Here is a 21,948-nt window from a genome sequence, read left to right on the forward strand (position 1 = left end):
AGCCCTGACACCTTTCTGTCAGAACCAGCATTGACTTCAGCAGCAATCTGAGCAGCAGTAGCTCGTCTGTTGGATCGGATCACACGGGCCAGTCTTCGTTCCCCCACGTGCATCGATGAGCCTTGGCCGCCCATGACCCTGTCGCCGGTTCACCACTGTTCCTTCCTTGGACCACTTTTGATAGATACTGACCACTGCAGACCGGGAACACCCCACAAGAGCTGCAGTTTTGGAGATGCTCTGATCCAGTCGTCTAGCCATCACAATTTAGCCCTTGTCAAACTCGCTCAAATCCTTACGCTTGCCCACTTTTCCGGCTTCTAACACATCAACTTTGAGGACAAAATGTTCACTTGCTGACTAATATATCCCACCCACTAACAGGTGCCATGATAAGGAGATAATCAGTGTTATTCACTTCACCTGTCAGTGCTCGTAATGTTATGGCTGATCGGTGTATGTTCATATTGTGCATGATGGCTCAATGTTTATCATGTTTCACACCTCTTTGGTTGGGGGTTCGATTACTGACTCTACTGGACTTGTGCAGCAGAGTCTGAATACTATGTCTAGGTACTCCAGTTTCCTACTCCAGTCCACAGACATTTGTAGGCTGTCTGGAATCTCTTGCCTGTAGTGTGTGAATAGGTGTGTGCATTTGTGCCTTGTGATAGGCTGGCAGTCTGTCTGCCACTAAAGCTAGTCGTGTTTAATCGAAGGAAAATGAGCTTCTAATCAGAGCAAGAGCGCCTTTGTCACAGTACTTTTCACTTCCCTTCAGTTCATACTCATGAGAAAGCCTTTGTAGAGTAGTGGAGACTGCAAAACATTCAACTCAGACCTTTAGAATGCAAAGCAGCTGAGCTGAGTTATGGCATGACAACAGTGTTGGTGACATTAACGTGAAAGATGGCTTTGGATCAGAGCTTTAGGTAGAGATTAAGCAGAACTAAATACAAGGTAGAAGTAGTTGAGATGCAGCTATAAGGTGCAGTTGCTATTTACAGTAGATTTAGATGAAGCTAAACACTTTGGAACTAAATCCCTCCACTGGTGCTACTTGGCATTGTGGGTAATGCAGGGTAGTGCTCTAAACCTTTTGCAAAAATTAATATTGAGCAGCTTTTCAGTTAGTGAAATCATAAAATGAATAAAGTATTTTTTCATTAGTTAGGACACAGAAATGGGCCTCCATATCAGCCTGTTAATCCTCTCTCTGTCTCTCTCTCTCTCTCTCTCTCTAAAAAGGAGACAATAACTACGAGGATTCATACATTGAAAAAAAAAGCAACCAAATAACAGCACAAAGCAGATACAAACTCATATCTTTATTTGACTCATGCATTTTTTTTTACATTTGCTCTATACTGTTATATCTTTACAGGCATGCATAAAGCAGAAATGATGGCCTACGAACAGCATGCATTGTGGTTCCCCCTGACATTCCACAGTTATGTGAATTTTTAAAGTAAATTTAGAAGGAGAACAGAAGAATATTGTCAGGGTTTAAAGTTGCTAGAGGTCTAAATTGCTTCCTTTAGCTAGAGGCAGTGTCTGCTTTCTCTGCTGATGCTGCTGCCTCTGGTTCAGCTGCTGGAGGGGCGGCTTCCACCTGCCCTTGCTGAAACAACTTCATCAGTTTCTCCTTAAACTCTTTGGCCGTCTCCTTCACACCTTTCTCCAGGATGTAACCTTCCGTCTCGATCTCCACATTCTCCTGTCCTTCCACGGCTGCCATGGAGGTCTGCAAGTAGCGCAGGGCAATCACCACAGTCATCTACAACAGAGAGAGGGGACAGGGACTCACTGAGTATATGCACTTTTAAATGATACAAAGACATGGTTTTATTGAAACTATCTTTACAGAACTGGCGTGACATTTCATATCCTCTCGGTTTCAAAATGATCTAGCTACAAAACAGAACTCCTGATTAAAACACAGTGGTGTTATCTTTGTTAAATGGGCTAAATATTAGCGATCGAGTCTAGATCAACAGTTACCTGTTTCAGCGGTCTCAAAAGTTTGCATCCTCTTGGCATGATCTAGATAATTACTATGATTGTACCTTCACAAACACAGACTGAAAAAATAAATAAATATCTGAAGATAACAGCATTTCATAGCTTATCTAAGCATATTATTTTTGTATTATAGGATTGGCTGCATTTCTGACAGAGTCAGAAAGGTTGATATCTGGGCAGTTAATAAACTTTCAATATTAATATTACACAACTGATCTTATTCTATACTGACTATAAAACATCGCAGTCACCCATTAACTTATGTCAAATAAAGAATGAAAAATACCTACTAAAAAAAAAAAACTTTATATTTCACCCTTCAGCAAGATACGTGTTTAGAGACAAGTGAAAGAAAATCCACATTAACATCACTTTCAGAACCGTAATTTGATTGTTCCAATATTAATATCTCAACAACACCGAAAATGAAGAAAAAACACAAAATCTAGAAGCCTAACTCACAGCATATATTGTGTTGGTCTCATGTTTCTGATGTGAAGGTGTACACAATTTTGCCCTCAGCTGAATAATAAATATGTGGTTTCCAGGAGTAGTTCAAAAGTCATGAATAAGCATATCTGGCATGTTTTTCTGGTTTTGTTTGCCTTTGGTTTAGCTGGCAGTAGAGTTTAAGGTGTATTGGTTACACACAAAAAATGAATTAATATAAGGGCATGTATGTATTGGATTTATGTGAACATTTGTGTTAGGAATCTAGAAATAACACGTGTTAATAATTCCTCTGGCAATTTACATAGTGGTAGAAATACTAGTTGTTAGAGATAGCTCTGCTGAGTCTGATTATACTGATATTACAGGATGGCTTAAGCTCTGCCAGCATTGATATCTGGAGAGTGACTAATATTTTAATATCACCATGTATATTAGATTACACAGTGAAAGATATTCTAAACTGATTTTTAATGATCCAGTTACTCAATAGATTCCTTCTCATAAGCCATGGCATTATATAAATATACTACTCAGATATGACAATTTATTTCTCTACCCAACCATGCTTCCCATTCAATTTTGGAGTCAAAGTACAGTTTATTAAGCTCACATTTCATCCAGCTGTAGAAAAACTTGGATCTCCAGGCAGTCAGTTGGTGCTGACTGGTTTATGAACTGGTTTATTGGTTTTCTACTTCAGAACATCAAACCTTAGAGCACTCCAATATTATACCACCTAATCTCAGTCTACTACATCTATAGCATTTGTGTTTTTGGACATGTTTGCTTTAAAAAAGAGAAATACATATGCACTCTAAACTCTAATATAATGGATGTCCAGTGGTGGGCCGTCAGGGCCAGCAAGGCCTTCTCTGCTGGCCTAAACAGCAGTGATCTGAATCACTGACTTGCATTTTAATATATTTAATATATTTTTCCAAGAATGTGTATTAAATTATTCCCAATAGTCTATTCTCTACATTTCATAGCTTTTCTCTTGGTTGCGCTGCTTCCAGTAGTGTATATTTATGATAAGAGTATTTATCCAATCATATTTCAGCCAGTGGCTGACATCATGTGTTGCCAGAGTGAAAGAAATCTGCCTTAAGGCCTTCAGAATCAATAGTGCAGGCGCCCGTAGCTTAAAATAAGAGGCAGTTAAATTGTTACATTAACCAATCAGATTTCGAGTTGGTGTCACTGGGGCCATCTAGCAGGGATACGATTATGTCAGCAATTTCCCGTCCTTTGATTGGATAATTGGAGTAATCAGAGGCAGCCACCCGCACAAACTAAATATATTTATATATAAATATATATATTTTAACTCACAATGGCTGACGGGAGCAGAAATCGTTTTGGTGAAGGCCAGTGAAAGCCTAGGTGTGAAATGCATGGCCCCCCATTGTGTATGTCTAATGCTTGATTAAAATTTTGGACTACATAGTTTACTACTGAATATCAGAATATCATTATGGAAGTGCCTCAGTTGTGACCTGATCATGCATGGATGGTGTGAACAGTGACTAGGTTCATAAATATTGGAGTATTCTTCTCAATATAATCATCATCAAATGTACCTGAATTAGAAATACAGACAGTACTCCAGGCCCAATCGAGTTCATCAGACCCATATAGTAGTTAACCAGAGCCTGACGGCAGCCACGGTTATACAGATTCAGCTCCTCACTCTGGTACTCGTAGTTGTAATGGGCTGTGTTGTCTAGGAGCTGGTACTGGATGCAGGGTCTGGGGGAAGCTGGATTACAGCAGCTGAAAGGGACTCCATCCACTAGGAAACGGCCATCCACGTTACTCTTTACACGGCTAGACAAGAGACCAAGAACCACAAGAAACACTTATTGTATTCTATTGCTATATTTCATTTAACTTGTATTCAACATTTAATCTTTTTTCTTTAATATACACCGATCAGCCATAACATTAGATTAACCTGCCTAATATTCTGTTGGTCCCCCTTTTGCTGCCAAAACAGCCCTGACCCGTTGAGGAATGGACTCCACTAGATCCCTGAAGGTGTGCTGTGGTATCTGGCACCAAGATGTTAGCAGCAGATCCCACCCACTAACAGGTGCCATGATGAGAAGATAATCAGTGTTATTCACCTTACCTGTCAGTGCTCATAATATTAAGCCTGATCGGTGTATACACATACATTTTATATTTTATAATTTGTGTGTGTGCATGTTGTATCTTGTTACTGAGCAAGCTGCTGTAACTCAAGAATTTCCCTCACGAGATCAATACAGTCTTTCTATCTATCTATCTATCTATCTATCTATCTATCTATCTATCTATCTATCTATCTATCTATCTATCTATCTATGTGCATAATTTCTTTTTCAGTTTTCTACTATATGTTGATTAAATTGAATTGAATGTGTGGAAATTTAATTTAAAATTACTCCAAATTACTACAAATTAAAGCAGCTTGTTCTTGGGTCACTGTGTGGTTAAGGTCATTTGCTCTGGATCACTCATAAGGTTCTGTATACACATGTGATTAATTCGAACTGATCGACGCACATCAATTCTCTTGAGACATTTCATCACCAATGGTTTTCACCCATTCATGCTTTTAAAAACGAGAATCTGGGACTATTGGCAGCGCTTATAAGAAACACAGGGAGCAAATTCATACCACATGGTGCTAATTTCGTTTTCACACCTTAATCCTTCTTCCTTAAAATGTACTAAGAGGAAGGATGAATATATCTGTTTTTTTTCCTCTCTGGTTTTAACTCACTCTTTCACTTCTTTTGAGGTGAAGTCCAGGTAGCGGTTGTTAACCCACTGCACTTCAAACCAGTCCCTGTAATTAGTGTTGCCACAGCACTGGAATTCTATCTGCAGACGGTCAATGGTCTCCTTCTGGAAGCAGCGGCCTGGAGTGTCTGTGTCCTGTGTGATGGAGTACAACTTCACACATAGCTTGTGCACAATGAGCATGAAGCTTTAAGCCTAGTCTTGAACTAAACAATATCGTTAATGGAGATTGTTAGTCTGAGTGTTAATCAGTACACAAAACTAATGTGTAACAAATCTTACTGATTGCTTACTATATATTACTTTATAATATTCACTGTTTTGTATTTAAATTGTTTTGGTCCTTGATTATGTTTATATAGAAACTAGATCACTGTACATCATCATTATTAGCAGTCACTTTAAACTTCTGGAAATGGTTCTTAGAATATATACATGCTTGTACATTCTTGCCTTTATTCTATTACTTAGGGAAACAGTATTTGAGACCTACAAAACATGTCATACAATGATTATTACTACCATTCGATCAATACCATGACCGAGTGGTGGTTCCTATAAGTGTGATTTACTAACTATGAGTAAACAAAAAAAGTAATATTAAACTTTTATCCATGTGTAAGTGCATTCTTTCACCTTATAGAAACGAATGCCATTCTTCAAGCCCACTTTGAGAGACTCCTCCAGGCTAGGCTGCAGGGCATAGCTCAATATCATAGCAACCAGAAGGAGAGAAGTAAAGAAAAGAGAGAGGCAGAAGAAAGGAGTGAGGATGTTTTTCCAGCGTGGAAACCGCGAGGCATCCAGCGAGTCCTGACACACTTTACCGGCGCAGATGTTGATGCCCACAGACATCAGTCCCACCACTATGAGCAGGTTGGGCACGATATGGATGTCATTGTTATGCATCACCTAGCAAGTAAAGTGAGAATGAAAAGTGCAATAAATAGATTTAGCAGACCTGGAAACCTTCCCATAATGCAGTGCATTTGACACCCAAAAAAACATGAGCAGAGTGTAAAATAGATTCCAGGTGATTAATTAGACCTTAATCACTGTATCAAAAGATGCATTTTAAGACAAATATCTGAAGTTAATAGAAATTGAAAATATTGTGCATTTTAAGTTTACCACTACAAACAGTCTGAAATACTTTTTTTTTTTACTCAAGAAATATTGGTAAGAGTACGGAAGGCCAAATCAAGGAATGAGAAGGGCTAGCTCAATAACATGGCCTCCAACACAAATGATTTTTGTTCTGCACTGGTGAGGTAATAGTTTCCTTGTTCCGTTATTATGCACAAGGTTTCACAATCGTTATAATAAATATGAGGAATCATGCATATGCAATTTGCCAAATCCTCAAAATAAAAGCTGGAACTACTCTAATAGCTGCTGTTATCGAAAAATATATCTTCTGACCAGAGAATCAGATCAGAGAATTCAACAGCACTTGCATTAAGCTCTGATATAATTAGATTTATTGCATTACATTATTGCCTAAAAAATCAGTTCTATCGCTTCAAGCTTAGACATAATGGGTGTTGTGAGTTAAGGGGGGTTGGTGTACTACACAAAAAAACCTCTCGTTTACAAAAATGCTCACTAAAAAGTGGGGATATCTGTTGTTTAACCTTCAGTGATTTATTCTCAACAATGTAAAACTGCAATAAGTAAGCAATACGCAATAAGTGGATGATCTTAACATGCCATGTATCCTTGAACAGTCTTAGCTATGAGCCCTATGACTCAAGAATTTTATCCTACATGCAGCTGCAAAAGGCTTAGAGAGGCACATAAGAGAACACTGATGTCGTCGATTACTTTTAATAGTAAATTTATATATAGCTAATATATAAAAGGTTTGTTTAACAATTAAAATGTTCACATCCAGAACATTGTATACATTCTCATACCCTGCCCTAGGATGCATTTGACCAGGAAAACAATGAATTGTAAATAAATAAATAATTTTCAACATTACATACAATACAGCAAAGCTGCCACCCGTGTGTGTTGTTATTTACTGCACACTGTCATTAGAAGTAGGTTAATAAACGCTTAGTACCTCGGCCCTGCGGAAAAGCTCAGTTTTGAGGAAGACTCCCATGGCAAAGGTGGTGGCTCCAGAGACCATAGCGACCCATGACAGCAGCCAGAGACCCTGGGCCAAACGTACCCTCTTCTGGAAGGGAAACTTAATCTTGAGTAGTGACATGCTAGAGAGATGAAAGAGACAAGAAAATAGGGATGAATTTAAGGAAGTGAGACAAATAAATGCAAAGTTAAAAATTATTCAAGTAATGATATATGATTATTAATAATTATTTTAACTAAATTACTAAAATTGAGGCTAGACCATGAAGGATGAAGGGAAAGGCCAGGTCAACAATTTAGTTTCTACTTCTACAATTTAGAGACAATAAATATTTGACCCAGTGTCTGATCCAAGAGTAATCCTTACATCTACTAAAAAAAATCTACTTTAAAAAAGAAAATAAAGTAATATTGATTAGGTCCAATTCAAAACTATTACTCCAACTGTTTGCTACAACATTTTTAAAAGAAGTTCATTAATCCTTTAATCCAAGCTTTGCTGTAAAAACAAACAAAAAATCACTCTGAAACACCACTCAACCACTTTCTTTTAGAAAATGCATAACATTTATGATTACCTTCAAAGATTGTTTAGCGTTCTTCACTTGGGGCTGAAAAAAGCGCACTTTCTACAATTCTGCAGCCATTTTGACAAGGACTCAGGAATATGATATGAAGTATTATGCTTTGGGTGTCATAATCTCTTTTGCTCAGAGCTGATCCTATTAAACTAACCAATAAGAATGGCCAACAGCAATTCAAACCCTTGTCCTCTACATAAACCTGCCCTTGATCTGCAAAGCCAGAGAGAAGGAGGGAGAGATAAACGAGGTGCATTTCGGATCAGAGGTATCCTTATGCAAGGTAGTAAAGGAGGAGAAGTAGAAGTATTGAGAGGGGAGACTGGAACAATGAAGGGGAACTTTGTTAAGAAAGTTGTCAGTGTGTAAGTGAGACAGAATAAGCTTAGGAAGACTTTTGCACATAAATTTATCGCTTTAGTCCCATTAAATGAGTACAAGAGAAGTTAAATTTTATTACATATAAATAACCACAGGAGAAAGACACATCTTAGTCACACAACAAGGGTGAATAAATTATTTTAATATAACTTTTATTTTTATTTATAATAATAATAATAATAATAATAATAATAATAATAATTATTATTATTATTATTATTATTATTATTATTATTATTTTACATGAAATAAAAGTAGCTCCTTAGGGATTCTTTTGAAAAATAATAAATAATAGCATCCTAAAGGGGCTTCCCCGAGAAGCCATCCATAGATGGAATGTATGGGCAAAAAATAAATATTGGCTCTAGATCAGGGCTTCTGAAGGGCATTTTGTAGCTGGTTACCCCTGTTAATATATTAATGTAATCAAGCTTCTTTAGTCCTGAGATTTCCACAAACAACGTCAGGGATTATATTAAAAAAAGTAATAATTGAGTTAATAGTTTATTTTTTTATTCAAAAGAAGGAAAGCAACTGCAATAACCATTAAAAGAAAAAACAAACAAAAAATCATTTCACAAAACCTAAATGAGTAGTGAATGACAATATCGGGTTTATCATCACATCTTCTACAACACATTTTGATTATATTTCTTTTTACCTTTGACTTTGTTTTTTGTCTCAGTTTGTTTATTATGATTCAGTATAGAAAATCTCTTTTTAATCCAGATTTGTAAAGTAAATCATTGTCCAGAAAACCAATTATATATTTCTACTATGAAGAAATAATGTATAGACAGTTCCAAGGTCCTGTCTGAAGAAGAACATTATCTTAAGTGGGGTTTTAAAAACAAGCACACAAAATCTCTATCTTAGGTTTTCCAATATATCCCTAACCACAACAGTCTCTGTAAATTGCTCAACGTAAATTAGTATGTAAAGCAGTCTAAAGCCCCTCTATAGGCCCTCTGGTCCAGTCCCTGTCCTCAAGATCTCTCTATAACTGTCTTTCCTTTGACAGATAAATGCTTTACGAAATTATCCAGTATCTTCCATGCTAGGTAAGCACAGAAGATACTGGATAACAAGATAGGTAACATCATCAGGCTCCTGCTGTGCAATTCCTGCACTCCCCTCTGTTCTTCTGCTCCTTCTATCTTCTTAAATATTTTCAAGATTTTACTTATTTTTTCTCACATACACAGTTATATTCAGCATATAGCAGTGATATATACAGTATATAACTAGGAGTGAACTGAAAACCTGGCCTACTTATCCAGGCTGTATTGATTACACAGAACATTATCAGGCCTACGGGCCAGCATGCTGACTGAGTTTATTTCTGTCTCTAACCCTAAGTGTTGCATTGGGACCCTGGTGACGTTTGCTTTTGCACCGGGTATATTCCTGTAGAGGGCAGAGTTAATATCTACAGCAAAAGAGTGAAGGTTGGAATCCCCTGACTTAGGAAGTAGGAGGTCGCTTGCATCTGTCTTTTCTAATCCAACCCAGGGATCTTGACTTTCTGCCCATGGCAAAAATGCTGCCACATGCTCCTGTCTGTCAACTGAATCTCTCTGCCCAGGGAGTAACCAATCAGATACCCTATCCTCTCTTTTCCTTGCAGATGATTGGTTGTCACTGAGTCCTAAGGTTCTGTCTGATTTGTCTGTGTCCAGCTGACTATGTGATGAGGAGGAGAATGAGAAGTTCTCCACAGCATCTTCAGAGTCAAACTCCTTGTCCAAAAGCTCTTTAATCAAGGAAGAAATCTGAAAGTGGGTAATAAGGGCATGTTTAAATCAACAATGACCAGTAATAACAGACAACAATTATATGACTCAGGTTTTATCACAATCTATACAGAGATCAATACACTAAACAAATCCTTTTCTTGTCCCATGTTTGTACTAACATTAATGTTTTCCAATGAGGTGACTGTATTTTTTGTTGTGTCCAGTTGTTTGGTCAGCGCTGAAATCCTGTGAAAATGATCCTTCTGCTCTGAGTTCATGCTATCCACCTAGAAACACAAAAAAAGTTGTATTCGGTCTGCAATTAAGCACAAGAATGTATTCATTCATGAATATTACTCAACTGCATAGCAGGTGTTACCACATGACAGACTGGCCTTAGGACACCAATAATGCTATAGCTAATGTTAAAATTTCATAATAAATCAAAGAACACACTCAGTTGATGTATGTATGAAATACAACATTATGGAGTATGCTGTTATAGAAAAATGATCAATGATAGGGTGGGCCAATGCAATTCAGAGTGAGGATACCAACCCAAAGTTCATTATTTTCATCCGATCCCAAAGTTACCACTACTAAACTTTTATTATTTATTAAGAAAAGACCTAAATCATTTATCCACATATCTTAAAAGTTGTGTTATATTTGTAGTACTATTTGTAGCAGTAGTAATGTAAAAGTAGTAGTAGTAATATTATAGTATTATTATTCCACTGAATACATTTCTATTCACTTGAGACATTTGTGTGTTTGTGTCTCACCACAGACTGGAGTTTTTGCTCCAGGACACTGTATGCCTGCTGACAGCTTGTATAGCTCTCCTGAAGCCTGTGAGGGTACAAGAGTTTGGAAAATATATCAGGGTTAAACCAGTAGACTTTACTGTACACTGCAAACAATGACCTTAGCGAGTGAAAATATCCATTTTCTATTGATCTTAGCAAGTTGAATATATGTTATTATTTATTATAGCTTAAAATAAACTGAATATATGATTAGATACTTGTTTTTTGTTCAGAGCATCACAGGCATACTATTATATATTAATATATATAATATGAATATATAATATATAATATTAATATATATATAAGATGAATCATAAAAAAAATCAAGTTAATAGCAGCTAAAAAATTAGGCAAAATATTTTCCATTCAGGAACTTTTAATTCTTAAAGAAAATGTATATGCATAAATATTTTATTATACAATTTGACTGTCTTTTCTCTGCTGTATTATTCTAAACTAGAAAAACATCAAAGAAAGAAGTTCAAGTAAATGGCAATGCTTTTTTTGGTTGGTTGGTTGGTTGGTGTATGTTTAAAATGGTGATCTTTAGGCTGAACGCTCTGCGTAATATTAAAAGACAATTACAAAATCATCCACATAATAGAAACCAGCTGCTGTAAATTTATAGAAAACCTGTGTTCACAAAATCTCACATTTTGCATTTCTCTTTAACACTGTTTAATTCTGCCTTGGTGCACTGAAGCTCTGCCTCCATGTTTTGAATGCATGACACCATCTGCAGCAAATTCTCATGTACATCCTTGTTGTAGTGCTCCGGCAATCTGCAAGGCATTATGAACGTTTTGTTAGGGTAAATAAATAACACAAACCAAGCTAATTCCAAGGATTTGGCATTAGAGATAATTGCTTTTCTCTGATATGACAAAGCAGTAAACATGTTTGTGTGAACTAGCATACAATCGACTGAGTTACAAAACCGCTGGTGATCTACTTTGGCCCCAGAAAGCATGGCAAAAGAAGATCGATTAAGTTTGCAGCTAGCTGGCTGGCAGAATATAGAGTAGGCAATGCACAACAGATATCAGAATAAGGAAAATCAATAGTGTGAAATAATAGAGCGGATGGGGGAAAAACACTCACTCGGCTCTGTCCATGCTGCTCACTGAATCCTGGGTGTGGAGGGGCAGTGGCATGAGGGGTGAAAGATAAACAAAAAATTGATTTTCAAAGTCATGTGCTTCCGGATGGGTCATTGATTCACACCGATTCACTGAACCTGGACTAATGAGCAAATGTGGCCTGCTTGATTGTGGTCCCTCTTTTGTCTCTTGGAATGAACTGCAAATTGCTAAATGAATACTAGAAAGCTGTACATAATATTAGAATATTCATTTTATGCTCACATGTTTTTCAAATATCTCAAGCTTTTAAAAAATACACCCATCTGCCATAAATGTTAAAATCAGAGAAACAAGGATATAGAAGTAAGTGTTTTTAATAATCCCTGGGTTGATTGTTTTAGATTATAAAAGTAAAAAACCTGTGTTAAAATGTCATACATCAAAACTATTTCAATATACCATGTACTCCAGAGTATTTTTTGTCTTACATAAAAAGAGTATTCAAAGAAAGCATTACTCATATATTGATAAAATATAATATATGCCACATATTTTTCAGACTCACCCTGTGCGATTGTTTGGAGTGTCTCCTGTAACCCATGTATTTGTGCTTGCTAATATTCTCCAGATTAGGGGCAGTCACTGTGGAGGATTTTCTTGTGTACTGCATACCCAGTCCAGCAGGCAGAGATGAGACTTTTTGCTCAGTATTAAGCTCTCTACATATGCTATAACCATCATTAAAACCCCATTTGCCTTTATTTTGATACTGCTTCTCCTGCAGGATGGACTCAGAACTGGTGCTAGTGCCTTCACTAAGGAGCTGGTTGTATTTTCCATGATGTTTTTTGTGTGATGTGGCAGCAGGAGTGGGGTGCTGCTTCTCTTGACTGCACTGGTGCTGATGTTGGTGTGGCACAGCTGAAGAGCTCCTGGTTTGATGTTTTTGACCATGTTTACTGGAATCTGTTCTTCCTTTTTCATTGTCAGATTTCACAGGCTGTTTGGAGGATTTCTGTTCCTGGTTGAATGCTTTAGCAGGCTGTCTTCGGTCCTCATGAGGCAACTTGTAAGATGGTGTAGTAGTTGGATTGGTCCTGAAAGAGTTGAGTCGTGAAGGGCTGATAACCTGCCTGGTAATCTCATCCAGAAAAGCAGAGAACTCAATCTTCTCTTTTACAAAGTTATCCCTCAAGGTTTCTACAAAATTCTGCATATGAGGACCAGTGCTTTGTCCCTTAGTGGACAGTGCTTCCATAGACTTGGTTTTCCGGAAGTTTAAGTGATTCTGCCCTTCATCTTTGTTTTTAAGAATACCCTTACTTGGCAGCTGAATAGATGAGACAGCCCTTTTAGGTCTTGCCATATTTACTGTTGCAGCTGATTTATCCTTGACAGCAAGGTTTTGCCCTAGGCTGGCAGTCTTGTAAAGATGGTTGAGTTTCAATGGGTGGGGTCTGCCATGTACCCTAGAACTGCGTTCTTGGTCTACATTCTCCAGAAGCCCCTCTACACTTTTGCTCTGGCATCTGTATAGTGGTGATTTCTTCAGTCCTCGCTCTGAAACCTCTTCTTGCAGTCCAGAATGACCAAAATGCTTTTGCTTCTTCCGATGGTGGCGAATATTAAGTGCTGAGTCGCTCAGATCCAAGTCCATGTTCCCCGATGCCTCACTTTGAAAAATCCTTGCTTCTCGAAGGTTCAAACAGGAAACAGAATGCTGTGGTTTGTTTAGTAGGAAATGCCACTCACTGTCCAAACTCGACTCCGAAAACAAAGATGCAGAAGAAGATGAAGAAGATGAAGAGAGGGTCCCCTTTGTGAGGACCCCTTTGTAGGGTCCAGTGTCCCCAAAGTTTTGATGATGGTCTGGCTGATTTTGGGAAACATATTGATGGAAGTCATTACTGTTCCTGTGGAAATTATTGGGAAAAGAATTACCTTTTTTTTGTTTTTCTTTTAAGAAAGAAAGAAAGAAAGAAAGAAAGAAAGAAAGAAAGAAAGAAAGAAAGAAAGAAAGAAAGAAAGAAAGAAAGAAAGAAAGAAAGAAAGAAAGAAAGAAAGATAATGTACATACCCAGATGAACGTCTGGAGTTGTGCTGGTATGAGTGTTGATGTGAGACATCCTGATGAGAAAAAAGATGTTGCTCTTTCGGAAGTTTAAGTTCATCTTTTGACGACTTGCCCATAGGAATGAAATACTTTCCCAATTGTTTCTTCATTACAGAAGATATACCACTTTAACCATAAAGCAATTCAACCTCAAAACAATGGAGGGTTCACACTGTGCTATTTTATACTGTTGCTACCTATATGTAAACCTACATAAATAGTCTAAATTTAATTTTTTTTAGCTACAAAGTCTTATTGCAGTATATTCAGATGCATTTATACAGTTCCTCTTCAAGCTGAGTCACATATGCCCAGTAACTAAGCTAGCACCCAGTTGCTGTGAAACTGTGATGCCCTCATGCTACAGTGAACTTAATTACTTGTACAATGCATTACACAATCGACTTTGCAGAGAGACAACTGCAGGAACAATATTGATCAGGCTTTATCAGGACATATACTGTATATATATACACTACCGCTCAAAAGTTTGGGATCACTTAAAATTTTTTATTGTTTTTCAAGGAAACACACACGAAATTAGACTGAATAGAAAATACAGCAAAAGAACAGGACATGAGTCAGGTCAGAGTTAGAAATAATGATTTTGATGGAAATGATGAATGTTTTCTTTAAACTTTGCCTTCATCAAAAAAGCCACCTTTCGCAGCAATTACAGCCTGGCAGACCTTAGGCATTCTAGCTGTCAATTTTTCAAGATAATCTGATGAGATTTCACCGCATGCTTCCTGGATCCATCTCCCACAAGATGGATTGGCTTGAGGGAGTCTTCCTCCATACCATACGGTCAAGCTGCTCCCACAACAGCTCAATAGGGTTCAGATCCGGAGACTGTGCTGGCCACTCCATTACAGTCAGAATTCCGGCTGACTGCTTATTCTTCAAATATTGCTGACACATTTTGGAGGTGTCTTTGTCTTAAACTCCACACTCTCAGATATTTGTCTTCTTGCACGGTTGTGCATCGGGGCCTCCCACTCCTTTTTCTGTCCTTGTTAGAGCCAGTTTGTGCTGCTCTGTGAAAGGAGTAGTTAACAGCATGCTAAGAAATTTCCTCGCAATTTCTCGCATTGAGTAGCCTTCCTTTCTAAGGACAACAATAGACTGACGGGTCTCTAATGAAAGTTCTTCCTTTCTGGCCATTTTGAACCTGTAAACAAACGAACAACTGCTGATGTTCAGATACTAAACTAACCTAAAGAATGCCATGCTCCCTTGTTTGCTCCATTAGTACAATGGTTCTCAGCTGTGCAACACAATTGCAAAAGGGATTTCTCAGAATCAATGAGCCGTATAAAATGATTAACTTGAATTAGCAGCCATACCAGGAGATTGATGCAGAGGACTGACAATTGCTAATAACAGGCCTCTATGCAAAAATGTAGATCATTCTTTAAAAATCATCTGACTGACTTTAATTGTTTGTGAAATGGGTAAAATTGTTTGTGAACTGCATGAAAGTGTGTTTTTCTTTGGAAATCAAAGAAATTTCATTACTTACAAAGAAATTATACTTTAACGTGCAGTTCTTTAAAAACTAAACATACAACATAAGTACACAGGATGACAAGACAAACAAGACACATAACACCGACTATGTGCAAAAGGAAAGTGTTTGACAGTGTTAGACAGTGAGGAAACAGGATTAGGGACAGTGAATAATAGCAGCAGAAGTTATTTTAGTTATAATAATAGCAGCAGAAATTATTTTAGCTATGACAAATACAAATATTATGTAAATTGATGTGTGCATGTAAACAAGATCAATTGTGTGTGTGTGTGTTTTAAAAGCTTGTGTAAATATATTTACCACCAGAAAACAAAATGCATTCTCCTCTAAAATTCTAAAATAATCCAAATGACTCAGCTCCATATGATTCAGACCTTTGTCCAAGTTTCCTACTGAACAATGGGAGAATTTGGTGTTTTGTTTGTGTGGATATATTTTAGAGATTTTGTGTAGTAGTATGATGTCTTCACTAGCGCTAACAATACACAAATACACATTGTGCATAAAGAAGGATAAGGAATTGTGCATTGTTCAAAACAGTGGTTCTCAAAGCAGTCCTCAGGGCCCCAGACAACCCACAGTTTTTCTCTATCCCAGTGTGGACCATCTGGGCCCTGAGGACCTCTTGGAGAAGCACAAGCTTTAAAAACAAGCTTAAAAACCAGCTTTAAAGCTGGTTTTTCAAGCTTAAAAAACATCATGACTGACACAAATGCCTTGATCGTACACTGTGATCCTTGGGTAATGTAATGCATTAATCACAGATTGCTTTCTACATACACTGCACTTATTAAAGTGTAAAAACAAGACCATTTAAGAGACATCGAAACTAAACACTTTTGTGACTTACTCTCAGACAATGCACATTCTTCTGCCTGTTGCAGGCGTGTCTCGTTTATGCCTTGGCACAGAATGTGCAAATGGTCAGTAATTAACCTCCTGATGGGATTGCCACACTCAGTGATTCAAATGTTAACAAACCAACTATGCTGCCAGACCTTTATTGTAGTTTTAGCCTCTTTTGAACTGCTCTCCATTACACATTAAAATGTCTGTCTCCCTTTTAAAAAGCATGGGCTGTCTGTGAAACCTGACTGCTTAATAATAAAATGCATAGTACACAGTGTCTCATATTATAGTGATGTGTCAAGAAACGAATTATCTTGTCACTAATATCCACAGGATAATTTTTATTCAGCACCATGCTTTTTGTGCCCTCTTGTGGGTGAAGTAATTAAATCCGGTTAAATGTGCATGGAACCTTCTGGCACATAAGTAGTATCAAGGCCTTAAGAGGAAGAAAAAATGGTTTACACTGTAACATAATTGTTCAGGTCATTAGACCACCTGTTCCAAAATGTTGGTTATGCCCCAAGACAGTTGCTCCATTGTTACACTTGGATTTGTGGTGAGTTAACCTAATCTCAGGTCTATGGTGATTAAGAATAAAAAACACAGACACATTATAAAACGAGAAAGACTTGATTGCAGTCTATACCTTGTGACCCTATATATTGGTGTCAACCTTAAAAGGAGTGGATTCTCTGAAGCTGAGATTCTGCCCTGGTGTCAATTCCAGGGACGATTGATATATGGTAGACTGAGTGCTCTTTATTTATTTATTTTATTTATAAATCTTTGTTCTATCTAATTTGATGTATATTCTGTTCATTTCCTGTCTGGGTCTTAATTCTTTAAGTCTAGATAAAAATGAAGCACTATTGTTGAATATATAAAATCACAACTTTAATTCTGGTGGGAAAATGCAGAACCTTCTGAGTCCAGAGAATTTCATTTCTGGGAAGCAAGAAATTATTGTATGAAATTGACTCCTTGAGTCGATTCAATCGATTCCTAATCCTTTGAAAGGAAACTCAGATTCGACTCCAGAGAATTTGGAATCGAATCAGTCGTATGTGACACCCACCTCCACGGCACAAATACTACTCCTCAATTAGATACGTGTCGTACGTGACCAAAATTGACGTGGCAAGAAAAAAAAAACGCTATCATACGCATATGAGCTATATGTTTTATGTATTTACAGTAGCCCAATGACTAACATGAACACATGGTGTATTATTTATTTCATTTGCCCACGTAACTACAGACATGCTTTTATTTTTGGTTCTGTAACCCTTGAATGTTTTAGGATTGACTCATACTATGTGTCGGGATTTTCCAATGACAATATGGCCTGGTTCACTACAATAGACAATGATAGACAAAAATAAAGACAGACACATTATAAAACTTGATTGCAGTCCATACTTGACCCTAAATATTAGAGTCGACCTTAAAAGGAGTCGATTCTCTGATGTCAGGCTTCGAAAGTTGAGATTCTGCCCTGGTGTCAATTCCATGAATGATTAGTACATGGTAGAGTGAGTGCTCTTTCTTTCTTTATATTTTTCTTTTTCTTTGTTCTATCTAGTGTTTTATTTTGATGTATAGTCGATTCATTTCCTGTTTGGTTCTTCGGAAAGTAAGAAATTATTGTATGAAATTGACTCCTTGAGTCGATTCGATTGATTCCTAATCCTTTGAAAGAAAATCAATCGTATGTGACACCCACCCCCACGGCAGAAATACTACTCCTTATATAGAGATACGTGTCGTACGTGACAAAATTTTCCGTGGCAAAACAAATACGTAGTCATACGCATATGAGGTATATGTTATGTATTTACAGTAGCCCAATTCCTAACATGAACATACGGTGTATTATTTATTTATTTGCCCACATAACTACAGGCGTGATGGCATGTTTTTATTTTTAGTTCTGTAACCCCTGAATGTTTTAGTACTGACTCACACTATGAGTCGGGATTTTCCAATCACATTATTATACAGAACACAATAATGACAGTTACTGGGGGAATCGTTTACGTGACCAACGTGGATTTTACCAGAACATTCCGCTACTTTCCAGAACTAAAACTGGAACTTGTTTTTGTTTAAAATGTCCTGCGCACGCGCACTGATTCAATGCAGTAAAATGCTAAGTAGATCCAGCCACACAGGACCGGTTCAAACTGGAATGAGCGAGGTCTGTTTACTTCTGAACATATTCATCCGCACTGCGCATGTGACGTAATCGCCGTTTCTGAAAGTCATCGTATTAGTCATCGATTTGTTATATGTCCTTTTCAGGCAAAATCCACATTATTCACGTTATATAACAATTTTCCCAGAATGTAACCTAGGTCATTTTAGATTTAAAAGTGTTAGCACTTGAGAGTAATTTTCATATACGACAAGCTGAATTGGCCTATATCCAGCACGTTTATTATGCTATTTAAATAGATAAAGATACAGATTTAAATTACGATGATTGACTACTCCACGTGTTTCTTATAATGGTATAAGATTCATATTATAATCGTAATGTGTTTTGCCAAATGAGCGTCGCAGTGGAACTATTTTTCGCAAAGGGCGGAAGGATTTGTGACAGCCTAACCGACTCACTTTAGAATATAAGTAACGACGCTCGCGCTTGCCAGTCACACTTGGGCGTTGAGCTTGTTGAGAGGTTTGGCGGCGTTGCTGCTGATGGGAACGGCACTGGTCTGACGTGTTTTCTTTGTGTTTGATCTTATTGTCTGTTTTAGGCAAGCCATTAGTTGTAGTATTCTTTTTTTTTTTCCTTCTAATTATTATTCCTTTACTCTATACTTTTGATTGTAGTCGAGTATTTTATGAGCTTGATTTATTTCAACGTAACGCCAAGATAGCCTCTATTTGACTAATCTATTAGTCTCAATTAACTGAGGTCTAGACGTACCACAGTTTTCATATTTTTTGTTATTTTAAAGATGTTTAGTTGGTTGACTGGCAATTTTGTGAACGAGTTAGTTGAGCAAATATTTTTTCTTCGATTTACAATACCAAACGCGTTTTTTTCTTATGGATAAGAGCTGTGTTGAATTAAAATGATTTGTAATAATGATAAATACGGCAGGGTTACATTACATGCTGTTAGCTATGAAAGGAAACTTTAGCACGTTGAACTGCGCAGCCAGCGAGTCTGTGGCGTAGACAAAATGGCGCAGCTGTTGATCAGAACAAAATGGCCGCCGTTAAAGACGAGCTTTTTTTTTTCTTTTTTTTTTGTTACGGTTTTTCTACAATCTACTTAGTTTATTTATGAAACTAACAACAGTTTAGTTTTCTATATACAAAACGAAAGTTTTCAGATTCTGTTAAAGCTATGGTTATTTCAGGCCAATTAGCTAACATTAGTGTAACTACGCCTAATCTTGCCAATTGTTTTTTTTTTTTTTTTCTTCAGTTTTTGTTTTTTACGGCGATTATATTGAGTTTGGCAAAATGGACTTCTGTTCGAAATATTTCTTACCTGATTATTCAATCTGAAACAGTCGATGGCTACAAGGGTTTTTTTTTTTTGTTGTTGCTTTGGAAGCTTGGACTGAGTTAATAATAAGGACTTAGTCAATTAGCTGTAACCACCAAAAGAAGAAATCGGGATCAGAGGGAGAAACGAGGACCAGACGAGAGCCAGGCGAGGATCAGGACAGCTCAGGCCAGTTTGGAGAAGATGCGAGCGGGGAAGAGAAGCGGGGCAAAAGGCGGTGGTCCAGAGAGGAAAAGGGAGCAAGGCAGAGTAGCGGCAGCACCACAGGTGGCCACAAGGGGGAGCACAGCCGATCTAGACCAGACGAAACCACAGGCAGCAGACACGGCGCAGAGGGAGGGACAGGGATGTTCAGGGTCATCTACATAGCATCTTAAAGTCATTAGAAGAGGGAGTTTGGTTTGTATAATGGGTATAGGTATCTGTATAAATTTTAAGTTTTCCATTTCAGGTCTCTGTAGAATGCATTTGCTCGCAAAAGCTCTGTTTTTCTTTTCAGACGTGGTGTATGAGTGTGTGAAATTCGCCATCAATGTGTGAGCCTCCCTGTTGTTGATCAAGTCGGGTTTCTGCTGCGCTGAGTGCCCGTAATCACCGATGCTCCTTCGTGCCATTCCGATGTAATCTCCCTGGGAGGAAAGGCGTCTCTCTCTTTCTGTCCTACTTGCAATCCAATAGGTCTGATCCAAGGTACAAGCTACGCGAAAGGTTGTTCGGAGTCGAGGTTCTTCTACGTCGCTGCGCCGCTACACATCTGTTACTTCAGTCACACCCGTGTTCCTCGTGTATTCGGTGCTGAGGCCATTGTGTATCGCTTGCTGGTAAACTTGTCCTATAAGTTTATGCATGTTAAAAGAAGAAAAAAACCACTTGAACACCGCGTTAAATTTAAAGGGAGTAACTATTCCCTGTCTGATGTAGACTTTGCAAATGCAGTCTATAGCCATCTGGCATGATAACGTTGTACAACGTCTCTTGGGGAAGTGGGGTGGGGCAACTGCGTTTGAGTTTTTTCTTCCACAGGCCAATCTCAAAGCAAATAGCTCCAAGGGCATCCTTTGCTGTAGTGCACCCAGTGTTCTAAACTTTTACACAACAAAGTAATGGTGCAAGGACAAGTGAATTCACTACTTTGGATTTAGAAAGGTATTATGTATTGGCCTTTGTATCTTTCATGTCAGTATTAAGTCCCTTTTTTTGCATTTCATTCATATTTGGGATGTGAATTGTGGGGGGGGGGTGTTAACTGAAATCTCTTCCTAGCCTTTGCAGCTTTTCAGAGTGGCTTAGTTAGAGAACTGTGAATAACACGGTATGGTGAAGGAACCTGCAGTCTGTGACCATTGAAGGCAGCTAGCCCAAAGCATGGGATGGAGGAAGGAATCCAAAGGCGTCAAAGAAATACAAGTAGTATCGTAAGATGGCACATTATCAGGATTGTGTTGAATGTGTACCTCTGTTCCATTTATGGATGTTGAGTCATGGGGTTTTGGGACTGGGGACTGCTTAATTGTGACTCTTGCAGATTTAGAGGCCCAACCCCTCAAAACTGGTGGTTCATCTGCTAGCTATTTCCCCCCCTCATAAGGATCAAAGCTGCTGAATGCAGACTCAGCTTGGTTTTTACCTGTGCAAACGGCAAGTAATCGGTATTTTTGTAAATGAGAATTTAGTTTTTCGTATACATTCGATTCTGTATTTGTTGGGGTTGTTTAAATGGGTGGGGATGGTTGTAGGCTTTTCTCCCCTTTTTTCCAGTGTGCTGTGTCCAAGTGCTTTCATGCTCAAGATCTCCTGAAGATCATACTCTAACACATTGTATATCAAGGTTTGCTTTTGCATTCATCAGCCTCTATTGGCCTTGCAAAGTCTTAATGTTGGCTCATGTATTTAACATTCATTGTACTTGGTAATTGTCAGTTTCTTGTGTGAATGCTTGAATTCTGTAAACAATTTTTTGAGTAATAAATTCATAGTG

The 21,948-nt window shown here is 37.8% G+C and overlaps 2 protein-coding genes across 2 annotated transcripts; both read right to left on the bottom strand.

Annotated features, from left to right (window-relative positions):
• Window positions 1-1,332: 1,332 nt before the first annotated feature.
• On the bottom strand, window positions 1,333-7,480 carry rom1b (retinal outer segment membrane protein 1b). Its single transcript, XM_058397604.1, has 5 exons — window positions 7,331-7,480; window positions 5,899-6,174; window positions 5,243-5,397; window positions 4,056-4,302; window positions 1,333-1,777 (listed from the first exon to the last, which is right to left on the bottom strand). Exons 1-5 carry the CDS (start codon window positions 7,478-7,480, stop codon window positions 1,538-1,540), a joined length of 1,068 nt encoding a protein of 355 aa, XP_058253587.1. The 3' UTR covers window positions 1,333-1,537.
• Window positions 7,481-9,107: 1,627 nt separating this feature from the next.
• Window positions 9,108-13,843, bottom strand: si:ch211-276i12.4 (uncharacterized). Its single transcript, XM_058396427.1, has 6 exons — window positions 12,517-13,843; window positions 11,971-11,999; window positions 11,523-11,651; window positions 10,843-10,909; window positions 10,237-10,344; window positions 9,108-10,093 (listed from the first exon to the last, which is right to left on the bottom strand). The coding sequence occupies exons 1-6, from the start codon at window positions 13,606-13,608 to the stop codon at window positions 9,590-9,592; spliced, it is 1,929 nt and encodes a 642-aa protein (XP_058252410.1). The 5' UTR covers window positions 13,609-13,843; the 3' UTR covers window positions 9,108-9,589.
• Between the last annotated feature and the right edge of the window lie 8,105 nt (window positions 13,844-21,948).

Source organism: Hemibagrus wyckioides, linkage group LG08 (assembly GCF_019097595.1).
Source record: "Hemibagrus wyckioides isolate EC202008001 linkage group LG08, SWU_Hwy_1.0, whole genome shotgun sequence".
In the NCBI taxonomy this organism is placed as follows: domain Eukaryota; kingdom Metazoa; phylum Chordata; class Actinopteri; order Siluriformes; family Bagridae; genus Hemibagrus; species Hemibagrus wyckioides.